Below are 19,979 nucleotides of genomic sequence, written 5' to 3'. Positions count from 1 at the left end.
AATTAAGCACTAGATATTTAATGTGGGCATACATTCCATATTTAATTTTAGTATTTAATTGATTAGGCACGTACACAAAATTTCCCTTACTAGGTTTAGGCATGTTTTAACCATAATTAATCTATTTCAAAATACTTATGACTTCAACTAAATTGATTAGAAGACAAAATCTATCTTAACATGAATCAAATTTGTGATATTCCATAGTTCAATTAGTTTATCATCCATAATTCTTAATGCAAGTGTCAACCTACGTTACTACTTCAGTTCTAAGGAAGAAGGGGATGTCTATGTTACCAAAGCGCTCAGAGACCAGAATACAATAGGTTCCCTCAAAGTTTATGGGACGCTGATCCTTATCCTATCTTGGGAATCATCCTATTGATTGGATTTAGACTGCCCCTCTTTGGAAACAACTCCATTCCCAACTTTCTTAAATACTAACAATAGTAACAAGCATTAGGCTATAAGTATACTAACTTGTCATGTATTAAGAATACATATGAAATTAAGTATAACAGTCATACATAGTGCAGTGCAGAAGAACATTATCAGGTATCATATATTAAGCATACATATTAAGCACATCCCCATGCATACCACCTAGAACAAAGATGTTACTGCCTGTAACTTAATAACAGTTCTGATCCGATCCAATCCGAGGTGATATCACTGGATGCTTTGATTCCTTTCCTTTACGTCTCTCGATATGAGAGAGAGGTCACACCTCCTCATCATGTATGCTCTTTGGCAAGAGACACCCCCTTTCACCATTAGCACCTTTTGAAAGAGTGCAACTCTTCATTATTTCTGCCTTATGAAAGGGACACAAACTTTCACAATCAGATCTGCAACTCTTATTTAAATCAGATCTTAACTACTACATAAAGTTGCAGCCCAAACGAAATAATAAGCCCTTAACAACAACCTTAATTAACCAAGCATCCTCTTATAATATTCAGTTTAACAAGGACTAAATAAAAGATTTATTCATTTAACATTTAATGTTTTCATTGACACCAAAGTCGTCTTATTGAGAGATCCTTATATTTACTAACCTACCACCAAAGAAGGAAGGAACAAGAGACTAAAATTACATGATTAAATTTGGCAGCAAAATTGAGATTCCCATCAAGCCTATCTTCAACTTTCAGCCCCATTGACTTGACTTGTGAATGAGACAAAATCTGGAAATAAAGGAGTCCTAAAATCTGAAATCTGAAAGTTGATCTAGCCTATAGCTTTGATACCATGTTAGTTTTAACACTTTCAGATTAATATAAACTCAGAAAACCAGAATTTAGTTTCTAACTAAATTGATTAGATGAAAGATTTATAGTTTTCCAGATTTAGGCATAACAAAGAAATGAACAAAATAAGAACGAGACACGGTTACCCTGGGAAAACCTCCTAGGAGGAAAAACCCAGCCAAAAAAGATCCTTAGATCTGATTATGAATTATGTTCATATGAGGGTTACAACACTTATCTCAAGTACTTGAAGGTGTTTGTACTTAGGACTGATAATGTCTTCCACAAAACTGCACTTTCACAAGCATCAAGTAGTCACATTTGCACCTTTAACCCTTCCAACAACAATCAGGTCCAAACCCTAGGTTGGTAATGTATGAAGTCTGCTCTTTGATGGACAACAACCTTATCCCTTAGTTCACTCTCTTCATTAATGAATTTCGCACCACAACTGCCATGTGTAGTTCGCTGATATGACAGGGATAAATCCCTTTAATTGCAGATGTAGTCATCCTCTTGAATTCGCATTGGTAGGCACATATATTTCGCATGGATGAAAAACTGAATGAGTGAATGATAGAGTGAAGTTGGAGTTTATTTATATGGGGAATAATAATCTTAATCATGGCGGCTTGCATTATGATTTAATGACTTTAATTTATTTATTTAACTGAAAGTATTAGGATAGGGTTGGCCCAATACATGGTGGCGTGTTGGCTTGAGTGTAGCGTGGGATCTTCATTTCATGCCATGAGGTATAGGGCCCATCCCTACACGTTGGGGAAGGGGCTGGCCCCCTTGGGCGGATTCCATTGTTGCCCATGGCAATTGGATTCCGCCATCCCTAATTATAATCAACATTTCGCTATGGACCCTTTGGAAGGGTCAGGAGCGAAATTCTTGATTTGCTTGTTTTCCTTCACCTAGATCTATCCTTCTCACTTTCTATACTTGGACTCTCATCTTTGGATCCCTCTTCCATGTATGCAACACTTTGGTTGACCTCAAAATGGCTTGAAAGGAGAATTTCGCTAAAAACCATGGCCAGGGACAGGACCTATTTAGGATTTCAACCTGGACCCTTTGGAAGGGTCAGGAGCGAAATTCTTGTTCTAGCTCAAAATCTTCAATCACTGGTGGCCACAAGCAACTCAAAGGCATGCCTAGGGGTCTCTCCAATCTCAATCCACCCTGATCCACACTTGGCTTGACACAAAAATTGGAAGAAAGAACAGATTTTGGGAATTTCGCTCTGGACCCTTTGGAAGGGTCAAGAGCGAAATTCAAGATTTAGGACAAAATCCTTCACTCCTCCACTTCTAATCACTTCCAAAGGCAAAAACATGTCAATCCACTTCCAAATATGCCCAAGGAACTAAGATGTTGGCCAAAACAAGGAAGAGAATGAGATTTATGGAGAATTTCGCTCTGGACCCTTTGCAAGGGTTAGGAGCGAAATCCACAATCCTGGACAAAATCCTCACTTTTCGATGCTTTTAATCACTTTTTAAGACAAGAACATGTTAAAACCTTCCTAACATGCCTTAGAAATTAAGATCTTGTTCTAATCCAGGAAGAAATGGGTGTCTTCTAAGAATTTCGCTCTGGATCCTTTGGAAGGGTCTGGAGTGAAATTCATAAATTAGGTTGATTTCACACTCCATTGCCTCAATTCACCTTCAAGCTTGATCAAATTCACCTCTCCTTATCACCATCAAGTCTATTTGCCACTTACTTAGCTCAAAACAAGGTCTTTCCAATGTCCTAGGCAAAATAGAGGGTCAAATGAGGATTTCGCTCTGGACCCTTTGGAAGGGTTAGGAGCGAAATTCTCATTTTGAGCTAATTTCTCACTTATTTTCTCCTTTTCATGCCTTGGACATACCTTGTTAGGCTTCCTTCCATCATGATCATGTGACTTTTCTCTTCAAGTTGACATCTAGCTCAAGATTTTGTGAAAAATAGGGTTTTTTATGAATTTCGCTCTAGACCCTTTGGAAGGGTTAGGAGCGAAATTCACCTTAGGCTATAATCCTGACTTCATTTTCTCACATTTATTCATTCAAACAAGTGTTTTGCCTTCATTCAAGCCTGGGAATGGGTTAGCTCATAGTTTGGGTCAAGGTGGAGTGTCTGGTAGAGGAATTCGCTCTGGACCCTTTGGAAGGGTTAGGAGCGAAATTCACCTTAGGCTATAATCCTGACTTCATTTTCTCACATTTATTCATTCAAACAAGTGTTTTGCCTTCATTCAAGCCTGGGAATGGGTTAGCTCATAGTTTGGGTCAAGGTGGAGTGTCTGGTAGAAGAATTCGCTCTGGACCCTTTGGAAGGGTTAGGAGCGAAATTTGACATTTTAGCCTTTCGTCAGGATTCATATATGGAATATAACATTTAAGTATAAGTATCTTTCTTCTTTCTTATACTTCAAGTTATATTCCATATATACTATCAGGATGTTTGAGAGTGGTTTCGGACCTCCAGGAGTTACAATGCAAAATCTAGTTTTTGGAGGATTCTTCAATTTTCCAAACTTAGTCAAATTTTAGGATCAGGATGACATTCCAGACTTAGCCAAATTTCAGGACATTTGAAGATCAGGATGACATTCCAGACTTCATCACTCACCAATTTGACCTAACTTAGACCTTCAAAGATGATATTCACTGACCAAGCTTCATTGACCTCCTCAAACTCAAACAAGACACAATTAGCAACAAGAGCAAAACTTTGTCCTAAGGAAGACTTTCAAAGATGACCCTAACTCGGAGCATCCACTGACTCACCTTTAGCTAAAATAGAGCCTGCTATCTTAGTGATCCCTCTGGTAACACTCAGCATGCAAAGGCTAATAGCCAAAACCCTAAAAGACCTAGAAACAAACCCCAAAAAGCAAAAAAGTAGGGTTCCCCATTTGCAATGGGGCGATGGGTGAATATGTCACAACATCTAGCGCTACCTTGAATAAATGTTCCTGAACATTTAAGAGATAAAGACTCAATTGACACTTCGAACCTCCGGAAAATTCAACCCAACTTATCAAGAGATTAGAAAATGTACTCAAAGTGGAAGGAGAATCCTTAACCAGATCAAGACACTTAGTCTTTGATTACGCAGGTGTGTGCAAGTGTATTCATTCCTCTCGACAAGACAATTATGACCTTTAGGGTATCTTGTGATCGGCTATGTAGTATATCTAAACTTCATAAGCATTCTGGATAGAGCCTCGCTGCCAATCAGAGGTTATCGCCGCAATCTCACGAGCATTGCTCCATTGCCAGCCGGACGTCCATAGCCTCGATGGAGTTACTCGCATATTCCCTTTAGCCAATTTTGACATTTCATTTCATTTCATTTTTTCTTGATTTTTCTCTTTGATTTTCTCATTTTTTCTTTTTTTGATATTGCTTTTTCGTTCCGTCAATTCCTTTGGCTTGTAAGCAGTGAAGCTTACTAGGGTTTGAGGATTGCGGTGGCGCTGAAGCAAGATTTTGGATTTTTCACTAATCACAGCTTTGCCTGAAAACCATAATGACTCGGAGTTTATTAATGTGTAAAGATATAGTAATCAACAGATGTCGGCATCAAGACACAGAAGATGATTCTCTTCCAAGTCAAGCTCAAGTCTTGATTAGATGATAAAGCTGAAGAGGAATAACCTTGGATTCAAAGCACTTCATGAATAGATATTTGAGAAATGAATCTAACTTAAGATCCAAGATATTGCCAGTATGTGAGCAACAACACATATGCCTTTCTCACGAATGGAGGTTCCTACTCAAGACACCTAAACTAAACAGACGACTGACCCAAAAGCAAACTAAGCTAAAGCGCACATCAAAAAGCAAACTATCTAAAGAAAGCAAAAAACTACCTAAGTCACTCAAGATCATGAGTCAAATGACTCAAGGCAAACTAAGAACAAGGCTCAAAAGACCTTTAATCTAAAACACATGAAAGGAAAACCTACTCTAAAACTATATACGAGACTCCCAGACTCAACACGACTCAAGGAAGCGAAATATGTACATGTCTTTACATGGTTTCTTAGGTAGTGCAACAAGAGCATGGCAAACGTGATGGTTCTCAGTCGAGCAAATTTATCCTTAAATACAAAAAAGCAAACTCTCACCATGCATTTCTCATACTCAAGCAAGTTTTCACTTAAAATGATCAACTGAGGTAATTCGTTAGGGCCATGATCAATCCAAATGCAAGTTGTTTTTCCAAAATTGCCATAATCAAAATCATAATAACTTTCAAGGCTAGGATTAAGGAAAGAGACAACCTGGCATATTTCAGGTTCAGATGGAACTGCATTGTCGGAAGCGAGGTCACCGGCTGCTTCAAGAGCTAGCCATTGATGATGAACCATTCCACGAGCATCCACAACATGTTGATCTTTACATACAAGTTCTTCTTTGAATAAGCTTAGCGCCCCTTCAAATAGCTCAACTTTTTTCGTTTTCACAATAACATCTTGTTCATCCCCATGCATAAACCACACATCGTCATGAAGCTTTGTAAGCATATCTTCAAAAATCAGGGACTCCTTGAGTGATTGAGCTTCAAACATCTCCTTTAGTTGATCAAATATAATCTCTGGTGATGTCCCATCCTCAGGTGTTGTCTCGAGAGGTCGGAGATGATGATGAACCACCTCACTCAACATAGCTTGTTTGTCTTGAGAAAATTTTGACCGTGAATCCATTTGTGCTTCCTCTATAAGATCTTTCAATGCTTCCTCAAATAGCATGATGGTGATGAAATCTTTAAGCGCCCCTTTGAATTGTTCTTCATGCCTGGGCTCACTTATGGTGTTCTATAATTCTTCATTCAATATGTCAACTTGATTGTCCTCTTTAAGAATGCCATTTGAGACCTCTTGCAATTCATTCTCAAGGATCTCCTTTAGTAGCATAAATGAGAATTCTTCAAGGAATGAGTCATCTTCTCCTTTAATTGCTTGTTCAACTCTTGGATCTTCCTTTATCACTACCTGAGCATTCTCAACTGCTTCTTCAACTTTCGTTTCATGGTATTCTTCTTCAGGTGCAAGACATGGTGAGCTATCCATACATTGATCATCAGGTGTATTTGTATCGTCAACTTGCAACTGGTCCTTCTCACAATTAGGTGCTGGAGCAATGTCTTTTTCATAGGTTCTCCTGAATTCAGTTGCAAGATGTGCACCCCAAGATTTGTTCACAATGCACTCTTCCTCGGACAAAGTTGGCATTCCAAACTAATTTCTGACTTGATTGATGGTCATTTCACATTCTGAGCAAGTAAATTCAGAGTGAGGTGCATTATGAATCCTACACCACAATGGAATTAATATGTTCTCTAAACGCATTTCACCATTAAATAAGCTGACTCTTGATCATTCATAAGAAGCTTAGAAGAGGATCTTTGCTTTTTGGGACGCTGAAACTGCTTTCTTCTGCCTCTGGTCTAGGAACATCCCAAAAGAAGATCTTTCCTTGCGTTGCTGATTCTATCCTTGATAAGTATTTCAAGCAATGCATTTCATCATGTTCATCTGTCTCATGGATTTGACACTGCCCTGACCTTGCAAACTCGGACAATCTGCGTGGATAAAGCTGTGTATCCAATCTCCATCAAAGTTGAGGAAAATCTATTTGTTGCTCATCGTGAAACTGTTGTCACTTCATCGAGAAATCTTTCTTTTTTGATTTTTTTTGATTTTCTATTTTTTCACCTTTTTTTGGATTTTTTGGTTTTTAACTTTTTTATTTTTATTTTCAGGAATAAGAGAGATCTTGAATATCTCAGATTCAACTTGAAAGCTCAACTGGTTCTAGCTTGCTTCCTTCTTTCGTAAGTCCAATTGACGATCCAGCGATCACCTCCTTTCTTTGTACCAGCTCTACTGAGTGTTTAAGAAAAGGCTTTCCATTGATCTTCCTTGGATATCTCCTCTAAATATGACTTGAGTAACTGAAATCCAGATTTTATCAAGTGTTCATCACGATCATGCCCTCCTTCTAGCACCAATTTTGTTGATGTGTCTTTTGTACATGACCAAACACAGAATAAAATACCTAAAGGTACCTTATCCTCTCTTGAATAAAGCTTCCCTGCTGAAGATCTCGCAGAAGGATCAATCGGAGTAGCTCCAAGGTTCTGATTGTAGGTTCTCTACCTGTGGATAAACTCTTGCGGTATGATGTGATTTTGTCGGAATCACAAGGGGACTTACATTCAATGACCTGAGCATCTGATTTGCTTTGGATATCACTAGAATGTGGGTCTTTACTAATCCTTGATTTTTAAAAAAGGGAAAAGGATAAGGGTTGGAGAAGGATCTAATTCTAACACTAAGAATGTAGGAGCAATGGATGACCTTTGATGAAACTCTAACTAAGTCTTGCTTTGACATGCCAGGATCATCTCCACAAGGTTAGTGCGATCTTGTAAGGAAAGCTTTATGATGTTTAGATCACCGCTACAAGCATAGACACCGTCAGGTTGATGCATATCAATGAAGAAGCAATAATTGAAATTAAGCTTAAGCTGAATGATTCCAGTTGATTACGCAAGGCAAGTTTGCAATCAACAAACTGCTAGTAGTATGGATATACAAAGGTCATCCATTGCTCCTACATTCTTAGTGTTAGAATTAGATCCTTCTCCAACCCTTATCCTTTTCCCTTTTTAAAAAATCAAGGATCAGTAAAGACCCACGTTCCAGTGATATCCAAAGCAAATCAGACGCTCAGGTCATCGAATGTAAGTCCCCTTGTGATTCCAGCAAAATCACATCATATTGCAAGAGTTTATCCACAAGTAGAGAACCTACAATCAGAACCTTGGAGCTACTCCTATTGATCCTTTTGCGAGATCTTCAGCATTCAGGGAAGCTTTATTCAAGAGAGGATAAGGTACCTTTAGGTATTTTATTCTGTGTTTGGTTGTGTACAAAAGACACATCAACAAAATTCTATCACAAATCCTTGGAATATGTCAATATTTATTACAACTTTTGAATACAAATTGTTGTTATGTAACTAGGTTGGATCCCTTCTAGGGCCAACCTATTTCACCTAAGTGCTAAGTGGCTTTTGGTCTTAGCAATTTGGCATATGTTTAATTGGGCCTATTTGGGCGATTGTGTAATATATTATAATAGGGCAGGCCCTATTTGGGCACACCTAATATGTAACTTGTAAAGTGTTATTGGTCAGGTCCTAACCGATGTAACTTGTGATATTGGTCTGACCCTATAATGTAACTTGTGAATTTGTAATTTGGTGCCAAAGCCGACCTAGGCATAAGGGTTAAGGGCATGTATATAAAAGAAAGGTGACTTGTAGTCACAAGGGCATAAAGTTGTAAGGAAAATTCATCTCTGATTCTTCAAGTTCCTCCAGCAGCGATTAGCATCTGCAAGTCATCTCTAAGGCAGCGAATTAGATCTTCCAGTCAGCAAACTGTTCCAGGCTGGGCGAATATCTTGCTAGGTCAGCTGAAGTCATTCTAGGCTGCCTAACCTGCTATAGCCTACCGAATCTGCTGCAGGACATTGAATCCTTGAGTTAGCTGTGCGACATCTTCCAAGTGCAAGCTCAATCCATCAGCAAATTATATTTTGGGCATCATTATTGGAGTGAGATCAGAATCAAGGTTCATATAAGTAGGGTTTTGGTGCTTATGTTTTGTGCCCTAGCTGGGCAAGGTTGTAATCTGTCTCTACCTTATTCTAAGCGAATCTGAGATTCTTTGTTGCTGGGTTTTTCCTCCAAGAGGGAGGTTTTCCCAAGGTATCTTTGTCGAATCTGATTGCTAAAATCAGCACAAATTCCTTCTACAACTTGTAATTCATTTTTCAATATAAATGAAAATGAGGGAATGAAAGATTAATCAATCTCTTTTTAAAATTAAAACTGCATGGCGATGTAAGCTCCAAATCAACAAGGAATATCTACCTCTCAACCAATATGATACTCTCAAGCATCATCCCTTATATCTAAGGGAGAGTACCAGGGATCCGAATAAACACATACTCAACCATAGTTCAAGGCAACATTGAAGGACACATCATAAACATAAGGCTATCTCAAAATACACGATAGAGTCATTGGTAAACAGCATGCTCTGGTGAGTTCTCTTCTGGAATCTCAATTCTTAAGTAACATATCCTCAAAGAGAATGAAATACAAACACTTGCATATACTATAACACCTCAGTCTCTCAAGGATGTAATCATAATCATAGCAAACATGTAGGTCACGTCAAAATTTCTCCCAATCATAAATCAACCTTGGGCAAGGTCATACCATAATAGGTAAGAATCATACTCACTTTCACACATGCTAATGCAATTCTACTTCAAAAAAGACCCTTAACAAGGCATGAAACTCCATTTGAGCTTACAAGAAGACGTATCAACTCTTTAAAACAAAATAGGCACAAGGGGAAATAATTATAAAGCTATAGTCTCCATTAATGGACACCAAGCTCACTTTTTTAATATAAGTATATTACTTGAGGTGTAGAAGCACTTTTAGCCTCTCTAAATGCTAATGAAATAAATAAGAATACCATTTCTATCAAGCAGGAGGGACAAACAAGAGCAAGAATAAAATAGCACAAGAATCCTACCTCTCGCAAGCTTTAAAATCTTTGGAATTATGAATGGAGTCTAAAACTCCTTCCCAGCCCCACCTGTAATGTCCCTTTTTGGTTATTCCTGATTTTTGCCTTTAAAACAATAATATTTACTCAAAATGATAATAACTTTATCAAAGATAAAGAATTTATGACAATATTCAGATCAATAAATCGTAACACAATGCCCAAAGTCAATCATATCGTGAATTCTCCGGAAATAGTTGCGATCCAGCTTAACTCGAGGTTTTTGTCCCTATCTCAACAGTGACAATACTGAGGGTTTTCATCCTTCCAACTCTTAGACCTCCTTGGAGGGTTTTCGTCCTCCTCAACCAAGATATGGGTTTGCGTCCAATTTCAGTACGAGCATGAAACAGTTTTTGTCCTTCCAATTCTTGTCGACACTGAAGGGATTTCATCCTTCCAATTTGCATGATATTACTTAGAATTCAAAACTGATAACTTGATGTATTTGCTAGACAATTGCTGATTTGATGCTTCAATGGATACCTGCTTTATATTTATTGCTGAATGAATTGATACTTGAAATATGAATTTTTGAGTTGATAACTTATTGGTTGATCTTTAAATGATTGATGTTTGAATAATTGATTTTTGGATGATTGATGTTTCAATGGTTGATGCTTCAATGGTTGATGCTTCAATAGTTGATGTTTGAACGATTGATTGATTTGCTTGATTGCTGAATTGTTTATTTCCTTAATCCCAAGATTAATTAACGATTGATGTGGATTTGATGATTGTTCGTTTGATCTTTGCTGATTGATTGTTTGTTTGATTTCTTGAGGGATCAATGATTGATGATTGCTTGAATGATGCTTCTTCGATTGATCTCCCCTTTATACTTTATTGTGAAAGAGTTACCACCTTTCACAAGTATCGAGTCACCACCCTTCATTGCTGCCTTTGATAATGGTACTTTATTTCCAAATTGATTCTTCATTCCCAATTTATAATTTATTTATTCCTTGCTTGATTATCTCCTCCCAAAGAAATGATCTCCCTTTTATATCTTATTCTTGAGGGAGTCACAACCTTTCATGATTTCTGCCCTTTGAAAAAGACACAACTATTCATCCTTAATTGCTGTCTTTTGAGAATGATCAGTTTATTTGCAAACTGATCGATTCTTTCCTTTTTTGTCGTCTTCTGAGAGAATGGTCTCTCATTTATACCTTAATCCTTCAATGGTTATAGCTCTTTATTTCGTGCCTTCTGACCATTAGTTAAATTTAATTAAATATCAATTATATATCATATTAATTTTTTTTTTTATATATCATTTTTATTTAATATTAAATCCCATCTCAAAAAGTGGACATATACACATCAGCTTTCCCAAGCATCAATACTTCTAAACTGAAGAACACTCCTCCAGCTTTCATAAATCCTTCTCTAAATCCAAATCCTTAAGGTTTTCTATATCTTCTCTGAACCTTCCAAATCCTTTCTCAAATTGTAATTATGAATTTCAAAAGAGGCAACTCATTTTCTTAACCATTATCCTTAATTAAATAAACTCTAGTTTACCAATCCTCATCAATAATAGGTTGGCAAACGTGGCATGTGTCCAGTCTCTTCGACGTGAGCCAAAGGATCCATAAAACAACTTTAAGGATAATATGGTCAATTTAATTCCAATAAAAAAATCTAAGATATTTATTTGTCACCCAAAATGTCCAAGATATTTATCCGAATTCATATTTAAAGGGAACTGTAAATTCAACTTGAGGGGACAAACTCTTACAGGCCATGTGGCCTTGCCATGGGCTTCAAGATTATGCTCGAATTGTCCAAATTGTTTCCAATTAAAATTAGGTGATTATCCATGTCCAAATGGCCACCTAAGGCCTCCTAGAGGCTTCTAGAAGACTCCATTCATAACCATATCAACCCCAAAGCCAAATTTAACTAAAACGATAAGAATTTACCTTTTTAAGATAGCTTAAAGATGCCAATTTCACACAAATCAGCTCATGCACTTTCGAAATTTAATTCAACACATTCAACAAAAGCGTATATGATTAAAACTAATTCTTTAGTCCTTGGACTGCATTAAGACATCATAAATTACATCTTAGAGAACAAAGACAATAATTTAAGTGCATGCAAAGGGGATACATAGGGCCTCATAAGACTTGGGTATTCTGGCTATATTGGCATGCAAGTGGACACATTTTAAACATCCCATGAGTGGATTAAGATGGTGACCAAAAATCAATGTTACCAGTTTGAATTAACTCCCGTTGGCTTATGCTTGTATCCTATACGCTCATTAACCACACCATGTCACATCAATGATCAAATAATAATATTTGAAGCAACAGTAATTAAATTTAAGGAGAAATGCATACAAGCAATACCCACATCTTTAGTGTTCTAGATATACATGGAATTTATCTCAATAGCATGCATCTCATAAATCTCATCATAAAATGAATACTCCAATCCATGTAAATGAACATTACATGTGATGAATACACATTTCAATAAATTTATAAATAATCAGAAATGATAATATGACACATCTCAAGATTCATAAAACAGAATTTTTTATCATACAGCTATAACATCTCATAGTATCATATAGGAAACAACGAACCTGCAAAGATTTATAATAATATACCTATTTGATTTGTTGTTTGCTACAAGAAACTTAATTGATTCCATGATATGTGCGCTCCTATTTGACTTCTTGTTTGCCTTACGAATAGTAATAGCTTTAAAATAGCTTTTGAGATTTTCAATTTTTGTGGTCTCAGTTTCCATTCGGTTAGGTTGATATTAAAGGCTGTCTTTCATTGTAAACAATCTGTTACATTTGAACAGAATTTCCTGTTTACCAGCAAAGAGGAACATGCACAGTTAAAGGCTATAGACTTTGGGTTGTCAGATTTTGTTAAGCCAGGTACAATTATTGGGTTGCAACTCGGTGGTTTATATGGATATTTTCCCATTTAGTTTGCAGCATTGGTTTCTTTTTTGGTGGAGACACAGTGTTTACAATTTGCTATGGGTTATGTGCAGACGAAAGATTAAATGATATTGTAGGCAGTGCATACTATGTTGCACCAGAAGTTCTTCATAGGTCTTATGGTACAGAAGCAGATGTGTGGAGTATTGGTGTTATTGCATACATCCTTCTGTGTGGCAGCCGACCTTTCTGGGCTCGAACTGAATCTGGTATTTTTCGAGCTGTTTTAAAGGCTGATCCAAACTTTGAGGAAGCTCCTTGGCCTACTATGTCTTCTGAGGCAAAGGACTTCGTCAAACGCTTATTAAATAAGGATATGCGCAAAAGAATGACTGCCGCGCAGGCTCTTAGTGAGTAGTATATCGTTTTAAAGGATCAACTTCGTATTTGCTTTCCAGCTTATTGATAATTGTCTGACCAACTCTATATGATAATGCAGCTCACCCTTGGCTCAGGAATTCTCACACTGTTAAGATTCCCTTGGACATTCTAATATATAGACTTGTGAAGGCACATCTGCGGGCATCGAGTCTTCGAAGAGCGGCGCTGAAGGTAATGTTTTTCTTTGAATTCATTAGCATTTGTTTTTCTCTTATTTTGCTTTGTCTATTCGAATGGCTTGTGGGGATTTTCTCTCCAATGTATTGTGCCTGTCCTATTTAATATGCATCATTCCATTTATTCTGCTGGCTGAAACAGACACAATGAATCTAATGTGGGGTATAATATAAGCTTCATTTTCTAGTCTAGGAGTGTGATCTCTCTATAGTTAATTCCACCACAGAAATAAACACCAAAGAAAAATATTATAATGTTCAAGAACTTAGGAGTGTGCTGTGAACTGAGTGCAAGCATTGTTATTGTGGATATACCTCTACAACTGATTTTTGTGTGCTAGGATGCCTTTACTTCCATAGAAGATTTTTAACTATCTCTATGACAATAAGTAATTTGAGTTTTCCACTATTTTGTCATTTGGAATTATTGATTATACGAAATGCATTTTTATATGAAATGGACCACCTACCATTTGAAATCAATGGCTGATAATCGAGGATAAGGATGTAAGACTATAGAATCAATTTTAATGTATGCTTATATTTATACTAAATTAAAATAATAAATATTTATTGATAAAAATTAAAAAATATATATTTTAATATTATATTATTAATTAAAAAAAATGCATAAAAGAAAAATCCATCTTTTATTATTATTTCTTTTGACAAGAAAATCTTTTATTATTTCTTTTAATACTTAAGATATTTTATCTTTTTTCCTAAGTTTCTTAAAGAAAAAAGTATTAAAATAAGAAAGAATTAGCTTTATTCTAATTCTTCTTCTTTTTTTAAACATAAATTACTTTTTCATTAAGTTTAATTTTTTTTTGATTAATCTCTATTCATGACATTAAAATAATAATTAAAAATTATTAAAATTAATTCAGTTCATAATTATTTGTTTTATTAAAAAATTAATTTATAGAATAATTATATTTTGAATTAAGAATCTATTACTTTCTTCTCTTGATATAAACACTTTTTTTATGTTATCTTCTTTTTTTAGATATTCTATCTTATTTTTTAATTTATTAAGAATTAAGAATCTTGTCTTTTATTAATGTCTTTTAAGGATTATTTTTTATTAGGATAAAGCTTTATTTTAATTATTTGTGTCTTCTTATAGAATTACAAATAATAATTAAAAGACATTAGAATTAATTTAATTAATAATTTTTACCTTATTAAAATTTTATTTATAGTAGAATAATTATATTTGAATTTTTATTTTAATTAATATCATAAAATAAATTTCAACTTAAAACCTAGATTAAAAGTTTAAATTTTGAGAGAGCAAGAGAGAAAAACTATATTTTGATTACTCGTTTCATGCCAATAATTTAAAGATAGCATGTGTCCTTGGTTCAACTCATGCTTGGGACAACTTGTCATTTGATTATTATCTCCATCTCTATCTCTCTCACCTATCTATATCTCCTTACCTCTCCTAGTATCTCTATTCACCCTCTATCCTTCCCACAATATCTCTCTCTATATTTATCCCTCTCCCCCTCTCTCCCTCTCTCCCTATCATTACCTCTTTTATATCTCTTTACTTATATATCCTCTCTCTATCTATTTATTTCTCTCCATCTCTATATCTATCTCCATATCTCTCTCACTCACACACATTCCCTATTTCTCCCAACCTATATCTCTATATATCTCTCTCTCACATAGACACACTCCCTAATTCCCCCCCCTCTCACTCTCATACACTCCTCTCCCTTCATCTTTCCTACTCTCTATACCCCCCTCTACCTCTCTATATATCACTTCCTGTACCTTTATCTTTCTATCTATCTCCCCCTCTCTCATTGTTGCTCTTTTTCTATATCTATTTCTCCCTCTCCCTCTCTCAACCCCTTTTTTATTTCACAATTTATATTTATTGTATCTCTCCTTATCCATATTTCTTCCTCTATATATACCTATATATCTCTCTCTCTTCCCATTGCTCCCTCTTTTTATCTCTCTATTGTTCTCTGTCTAATGGATACACACACAAACACATTGCATGTTTCTTCCTCTCAATCTCAATCCCAATCTCCCTGTCTTTTACCTTGTCTATATCTCTTCCTCTTTATGACTTTGTCACCTTTTTCATCTCTCACTCCTTTCCCATATATCGCTATCTCCATATATCCCTCCCCTTCTCTATCTATATATTATTATCTCCACCTCTTTCCATCTCTTTTTAACTCCTTATCTCTTGTACAACATATGTCTCTCTCTCTCTCTCTCCCTCTCTCTCTCCCTCTTTGATTCCGTCCCTATTCCCCTATCTATCTATTTATCTCTACCTCTCTCGTCCTATATATCTCTACATATCTCTCATTCTTTTCCAATTTATGATTATATGTCCCTCTATCTTCCCCTACTTTTCTCACCCTCTCTCCATCTCTTTTCATCTATCTCTAGCGCTCTCTATTTTTCCATCTCTTTATCTCTCTCCCTCTCTCTTCCTTTATAGATCTTTCTATCTCTTCCTCTATCCCCCTATCTTCCAATCTTTATCTCTCCATCTACCTCTCTCCATCTCTCTATCTATTTTTTCCTCTTCCTCTCTTGCTCCCTCTTTATCTCTACCTATATTATCCTCTCTCCTCTATCTCTAGACATGTCTCTCTCTCTCTAGACTACTATATCTATATCTCTTTTCCTCTCTATGTCTATCTCTCCATATTTCTTTTCTCATCTATCTCTCTATCTCTATCTTTCTCTACCACTATCTCTTCCTCTCTCTACATATCACTTCCTATCTTTGTCTCTCTATCTTTTTGTCTCACTCTTTCGCACTCTTTTTATTTTTCTCTTCCATCTCTATCTATTCTTCTGTCCTCCCTCTCTTTATCTCTCCATATCTCTCTCCATCTCTTTCTTGCTCTTTCCCTTCTAATTCTCCCTCTTTCTAGCTCTATCTTTACCCCTCTCTCTCTCTCTCTCTCTCTCTCTCTCTCCCTCTCACCATATTGCAATTATAACATTAGCATGTTGGTAATGAAACTTGGTTGTTTTCTCGATTCAAAGGTTTTGTTCAATTATGATTGGATCCTTATAAGTGGATGCATTATTGATTTGAATCTATCACTTCTCCATTGAGATCTTTGTTGCACAAACAACACCATGACCTACCAATTGACCTCATGTACTACACAAATTAATGCAAAATAGACTAAATTTTTCCCCAATTGACCTTCCATACCTCTTCAGCATACCCATTGCACCTTGGTATTAGAATTTGATCAGTACTCTCAACATCATAATGTATTTTCACAGGTACTATGATATTGTTGAACAAAAACTGTTTTGAGCCAAGGTAGCTTTCATAAGTGAAATTTATTAAACTGGTATTTTCATAAGGAATCAAGAATATTCCTGTGGATAAATTGAGACTGCTTTTGTTTAAGGATTAATGAAACTCGTCTTAGGTTCCATATATGATTTTCCTGCTGCCGGTTTAACATGGGTAGAAAATATTCTAAATATGAGATATTTAATAATCCTGCATGATGGGTAAATCTACACATTTTGATTCATATAACACAAAAAGATATGGATGCAACAACTGCTTGCGATAAAGCATACTGAGATACAAGTCTTGTGGAATTGTTATATTATTTTTTTTCTCGAGCCATTTTGTGTTAAGTATATGATTTATATGTGGTGATTACAGGCCCTGGCAAAGACACTTACTGTGGATGAACTATTCTATTTGCGGGAACAATTTGCATTGTTGGAGCCAAAAAATGGACAGGTTACTCTGGAAAATTTTAAAGTGGTAAGTTTGTGCACGTTACAATCTGGGTAGTTTTAGAGTTATGCCATGGCAATAAATTTAACTATAAGAATATATCATAGAATATCTTAGATCATGATATTTTTGTGGATCGAATAGCCCTGAAGGTAATAGTCCTGAAGCTAATGCTCTGATTACAATAGATGTTAAAGAATGTGAAGCATCGAGATTCTGATAGCTCTATTTGTAATCGGAAAAGCGAGGGTGGCTTAAAGCCATATTCCAGGGATCTAAATCATGATGTATTCGGTCATAAAATAAAAAATGAAAACCATCTTTTTTATGGTTGTAGTCTTGAAGCTTAAATTTAAACTAATACGTTTGGCTCACGATGAGAATGTCTACTTGTCAGGCTTTAACGAAAAATGCAACAGAAGCAATGAAGGAATCCCATGTTTATGACTTACTTTCATCGGTAGGTCTATAAGAATGTTGGATCAATATTTAATTAATTACCATGTATTATGTGAATATTTATTTAAAAGTAAAACTGTGAATTTTTTTAATTTAGTGCATAATGTTCTCCAACAAATAGAACAAAAGGTGAAATTTACGTTGGATTAATGAAAAGATCTAATACGTGCTTTACTGCTTGCCCTTTTCTAAATGCAGATGAGTTCTCTACAATCCAGGAAAATGGATTTTGAAGAATTCTGTTCTGCTGCTATAAGTGTTCATCAGCTTGAAGGACTAGATCGATGGGAACAGCATGCTCGTTGTGCATATGAACTGTTTGAACAGAAGGGCAATCGAACAATTGTCATTGAAGAATTAGCCTCGGTATTTCTTGTGTGTGTGTTTCAAGTAATTTATTTATTACTACCATCTCACTAAAATTACTTAATGGCCGGGATTTGTTTTCCATTTTTCTCAGGAACTTGGGCTAGGACCAGCTGTTCCAGTACACGCTGTACTTCATGACTGGATAAGGCATACTGACGGAAAATTAAGTTTTCTTGGGTTTGTAAAATTACTACATGGAGTGTCTACAAGATCATTGACAAGGCCACAGTAACACCCTTGTCCATTCTTTGACTTTGTACCTCTACCTGACATTGAGGTGAAGAAATCTGCCAGTCCTGACTACTAGTCATGATATCTTTTTCTAAAGTTGGGAGGATTTGTTCCTGTTGTGAGAGGCTTTTCACAAACACAAACATCCCTAACCTTGAAATCACAATATTCTCCCAGAGAATAATTTTGCTGACCATGATCATGTTAATGTGGTTTTTTTGCAGGCAGGGATCTGATACATGTATATTAATCCCCACTTTTATCAAGTAGCCTGTTCATACATTTTAGGGCTTTGCATTGTTTGTATTCCACAATTCATTTGGCATTGTAAAGGGAAGAAAATTTGTGGCGCCTGCTAGAGCACATCATATTCAACTGGAACCTCCTAAGTAATATTGTGTTTCACGAAATGCCTCTTATGTGTTCCCAGTAAGTGAGGCGCATTCTTTATGTAATGTATAGCTGATTGAGGGATCTGCAGACAACTTGATGCGGTGCCCAGTCAAAGCAACACTCATTTTCAGTGCCCTGTCATTTTGTCCAGTACAAAGCAATTGATCCACGTGAACTTTTATCATATTAGTTCACAAATGAGCTGGCAGGAGAGGTTTATGACATGTACGGTGAACTGTGCTTGATTATGCAGGACTTAATTTCTTGAATGCAAACATTTATCTGTTGTAGACTAGTATTCCTATGATTTTTGTGTAAATGCCTATGTCTAGATTTTTTGAGGTTTCTTACTATTGGTTGTTTTGGTATACAAACGAGGAGCACTGCATATATAGCTAAAATAATATTGATTATTTCCACACGAAACAGATTCGAAAAGAACTACAGCAAATACTGATATTGGTGGAAGAATACACACAATTACGTATGGTAAGAAGTTCACAAATGTTGCTGATTACTTGGAGAAAGAAAAAGAAATTTTAGGTAGACAGGGATTGCTGGTCTCTTCTTTGTATTTCCTTTGTGCCTATCCGATTTGCTGGTTATCCGTGGGTCGCATAGGCTGTTCAGCCTCATAGATGTCATTAAAAGTATGCATTCATTCGTTCATGCTCCTGTTACCTCTTATTTTAATCGCACTAGATCATGCTTTGGTCGTACACAACCCTTGCACTAGATATGTTTTGGTCTATTGCTACCTAATCTATTTGATGTTTCTTGGAAGCAAGGAGAAAAAAAGGAGTGTAATTTAGATATACGAATGAATTAAAAATTAATTTTTAATTAAAAAAATATAAAAGTAGCCAAGCTAAGTATTAAGCTAGCCAATCTAGGGGAAGAGCTCCCATTACTGTCATGTTTGAATTACCATTCATTCCTTGTTCACCCAACTCCATTACTAATTTTAAAGAAATCAAAAAAATAATAACTAAAAATCTACTAATAAATTTCAAATGTACCTATAGTCGCCCACTTTACCTCTAGTAGTTAGACTTTTTGGATTTTAATTGGAGTTGTCCAACTTTATTGGTATCCATAGCCACGACTTTTGGAGCATTTGTGCATAAGTATTGGTCAATTTTGAGGTGGTTGTAGTGCATGGTTATTGGGGCATCTTTAAGTAAGTTTTAAGTGACACTTTGAAATGACCACTTCTTGACCCTTGCACGCATGAGTCCCACTTTGTGCGTTATAAGCATTTAAGTCATATGCAAAGACAAAAAAAATTCGTTGAAATTTGACATATCATTTAGGATTTGTGGGTGCACGAAGTT

The 19,979-nt window shown here is 35.9% G+C and overlaps 1 protein-coding gene across 2 annotated transcripts in view; it reads left to right on the top strand.

Moving 5' to 3' along the window:
* LOC131039127 (CDPK-related kinase 5-like) overlaps positions 1–18,943 on the top strand; it is a 45,302-nt gene extending 26,359 nt beyond the window's left edge. The window contains exons 5-12 of one of the 2 annotated variants that reach the window (XM_059212037.1): positions 12,735–12,813; positions 12,933–13,229; positions 13,319–13,431; positions 17,116–17,220; positions 17,591–17,653; positions 17,851–18,018; positions 18,113–18,298; positions 18,477–18,943. In XM_059212037.1, the coding sequence (XP_059068020.1) occupies positions 12,735–12,813; positions 12,933–13,229; positions 13,319–13,431; positions 17,116–17,220; positions 17,591–17,653; positions 17,851–18,018; positions 18,113–18,253 (966 nt within the window). In that variant the 3' untranslated portion in view covers positions 18,254–18,298; positions 18,477–18,943. Of the gene's footprint in view, positions 1–12,734; positions 12,814–12,932; positions 13,230–13,318; positions 13,432–17,115; positions 17,221–17,590; positions 17,654–17,850; positions 18,019–18,112 lie in introns of both variants that reach the window. The other variant, XM_059212036.1, reaches the window with a different exon arrangement.
* Positions 18,944–19,979: the final 1,036 nt, after the last annotated feature.

The sequence above is a fragment of the Cryptomeria japonica genome, chromosome 10, assembly GCF_030272615.1.
Source record: "Cryptomeria japonica chromosome 10, Sugi_1.0, whole genome shotgun sequence".
NCBI classification, from domain to species: Eukaryota; Viridiplantae; Streptophyta; class Pinopsida; order Cupressales; family Cupressaceae; genus Cryptomeria; species Cryptomeria japonica.
The sequence above is the reverse complement of the archived record's forward strand: the minus strand, read 5'-3'. Positions and strand labels throughout refer to the sequence as shown.